Here is a 2,044-nt window from a genome sequence, read left to right on the forward strand (position 1 = left end):
CGCGCGCGCGGGCGGCGCGCCGCGCGGGCGCGGCGCGGGCGCGGCAGCGCGCAAGGCCTGCAGCTGCAGCGTCGCCCGGCGGCGGCCCTCCGCCAGCAGGCGCTCGCGCTCCAGCCGCTCCCGCCTCATGCCGGCAAAGCCGCGGAAGCTGATGCACTGGCGGACCGGGGTGGTGCGCGCTCCCGGCTCCAACCCTGGCGACAGGTCGCGCCCGCCGCGACCGCCCGCGAGCACGGGCCCGTCCGCACCCTGCTCCTGCTCGTGCTGCTGCCCCTGCCGCTGCGCCGGCTGCGGCTGGGTGTCAAACGGGGCTGTGGGGCGTTCCTGCCGGCCGTTGGCGCGCGCGGCACTGTTGAGCGGCCCAGCTAACTCGCCCCCCAGGCCATTGGCAAGGCCGTGCTGCTGCTGCTGCTGCCCGTCTTCATCATCCTTCCCATCAGCCTCATCTTCCTCGTGCCGCCGCGCACCGCCATCCTCTTCCTGCTGCTGCTGCTGCTGCTGCTGCTGCTGCTGCTGCTGCTGCTGCTGCTGCTGCTGCCGCGGCTGCTGCTGCTGCCGCTGCTCCTGCTGCTGCTGCTGCTGCTGGGCCGCCCGCCCCCGTTCCACCCCACGGCCGCACCCGACCAGATCTAGCAGCCGCCCCGCACCCTCCTCCACAGCGGGCCCCAGCCGGCCGCCGCCGCCACCGCGTTCGGCACAGCCGGCCGGGCCCGCCGCGCCGCCGTCGTGGCCCAAATTCGCGCAGGTGGCAACTGTAGATGCGCCGCCGCCACCGCCTCCGCCACCGCTGGGCGCCCGCTGGTCCTCATCACTGGAGAGGGTCAGGTCGATGAGCTCGGACGTGGCCGCACTGTGCTTGCCGCTGCACGCGGGCCCGCGCCCCAAGCGCCGCCGCCGCCGGAGCCCGCAGGCTGGCGTGCCGCCGCCGCTGCTGTCGCCGCTCCCGTTGGCGGCGCCGTCGCTCAGCGAGGGCCTGGGCGTGTCGGAAGCGGTGCCGCCGCCGTTGGCGTTGGCGCGTGTGTCGCTGTCGGTGGAGGGTTGCGGCGGCACCCGCCGCAGGCGCCTTCGCTTCTGCTGGCCGCCACCCGCCTCCTCCTCGTCCTCATGTCTGGCACCCTGCCCTCCGGCCCCAGCACCATGGCGCCCCTGCTCTGTGTCTGCCTGCAGTTTGGGTGGGTCTGCCGCCTCCGCGCCGACCACGGCTGTGCTGCTCGCCTCGGCCGCACTGCAGCAGTGGGACCCTCGGGGCACGCCCGCGCCCACGCCCGCGCCCGTGCCCGAGCCGCCACCGCCATCCTGCCTGGGAGAGGTGCGCTTAGAGCCGCGGCTGCCGCCTGCGCTGATGCCGGCCTGCTGCTTCCCCTGACGCAGCTGCTCCTGCTGAGGCGGCCGCGGTGATTCCTGCCCGTCATGCCCCTGTTCCCCTTCGACTGCCTCTGCTGCGCCGCCCTCGGCTGCTCGCAGCGCCCCAAGGGCGTGCGCACCCTGCCGCGGCTGTTCCACCCTTCTCTCCGCATCCTCTTCCTGATGCTCCCGCTGCTGCTGCTGCTGCTGCTGCTGCTGCTGCTGCTGCTGCTCCTGCTGCTCCTGCTGTTCCTGCTGCTCCTGCTGGTGTTGTTCCAGCCGCTGCACCGCCCCGCTGCCGCCCTCGACCCCCGGCGGCAGCACCAGCCTGTACCCCGCCGCCCAATTGTCGTCCGGCCGCCACCCCTCTGCCACCGCCGCGCGGCACCAAGGGCACAACACGTACCGCTGCCGGCTCCCGCCCCCGCTGCCGCCGGCCCAGGAGGAGCGCCCGGCAGCCAACTCCACATCGACGACGACCGCGGAGGGCGGCAGACACCTGCTGGGGTGGTAGGCGCGCACCCAGCAGCCGCAGCACCATACCATCTTCTGCTGCTTGCCGTTCATGAAGCAGCCGTGGCTGACGGGGTGGGGTGCGTGTATGGGGGGCCGGGGCGGGTTGGAGCGCGGCGGGGGATTGCTCCAGCAGGGGGAGGAGCTGAGTGGCGGTGTGGTGGTGAGGGCGCGCGGCGCTGCGCGC

At 74.6% G+C, this 2,044-nt stretch overlaps 1 protein-coding gene across 1 annotated transcript; it reads right to left on the reverse strand.

The window, feature by feature from the left end:
- Window positions 1-125: 125 nt before the first annotated feature.
- Window positions 126-1,911, reverse strand: MNEG_16176 (hypothetical protein; the record flags this gene model as incomplete). The annotated part of the gene is made up of 2 exons (XM_014035352.1): window positions 126-156; window positions 194-1,911. 2 exons carry the CDS (start codon window positions 1,909-1,911, stop codon window positions 126-128), a joined length of 1,749 nt encoding a protein of 582 aa, XP_013890806.1.
- Window positions 1,912-2,044: the final 133 nt, after the last annotated feature.

Source organism: Monoraphidium neglectum (genome assembly GCF_000611645.1).
Source record: "Monoraphidium neglectum strain SAG 48.87 unplaced genomic scaffold scaffold06076, whole genome shotgun sequence".
Lineage (NCBI taxonomy): Eukaryota > Viridiplantae > Chlorophyta > Chlorophyceae > Sphaeropleales > Selenastraceae > Monoraphidium > Monoraphidium neglectum.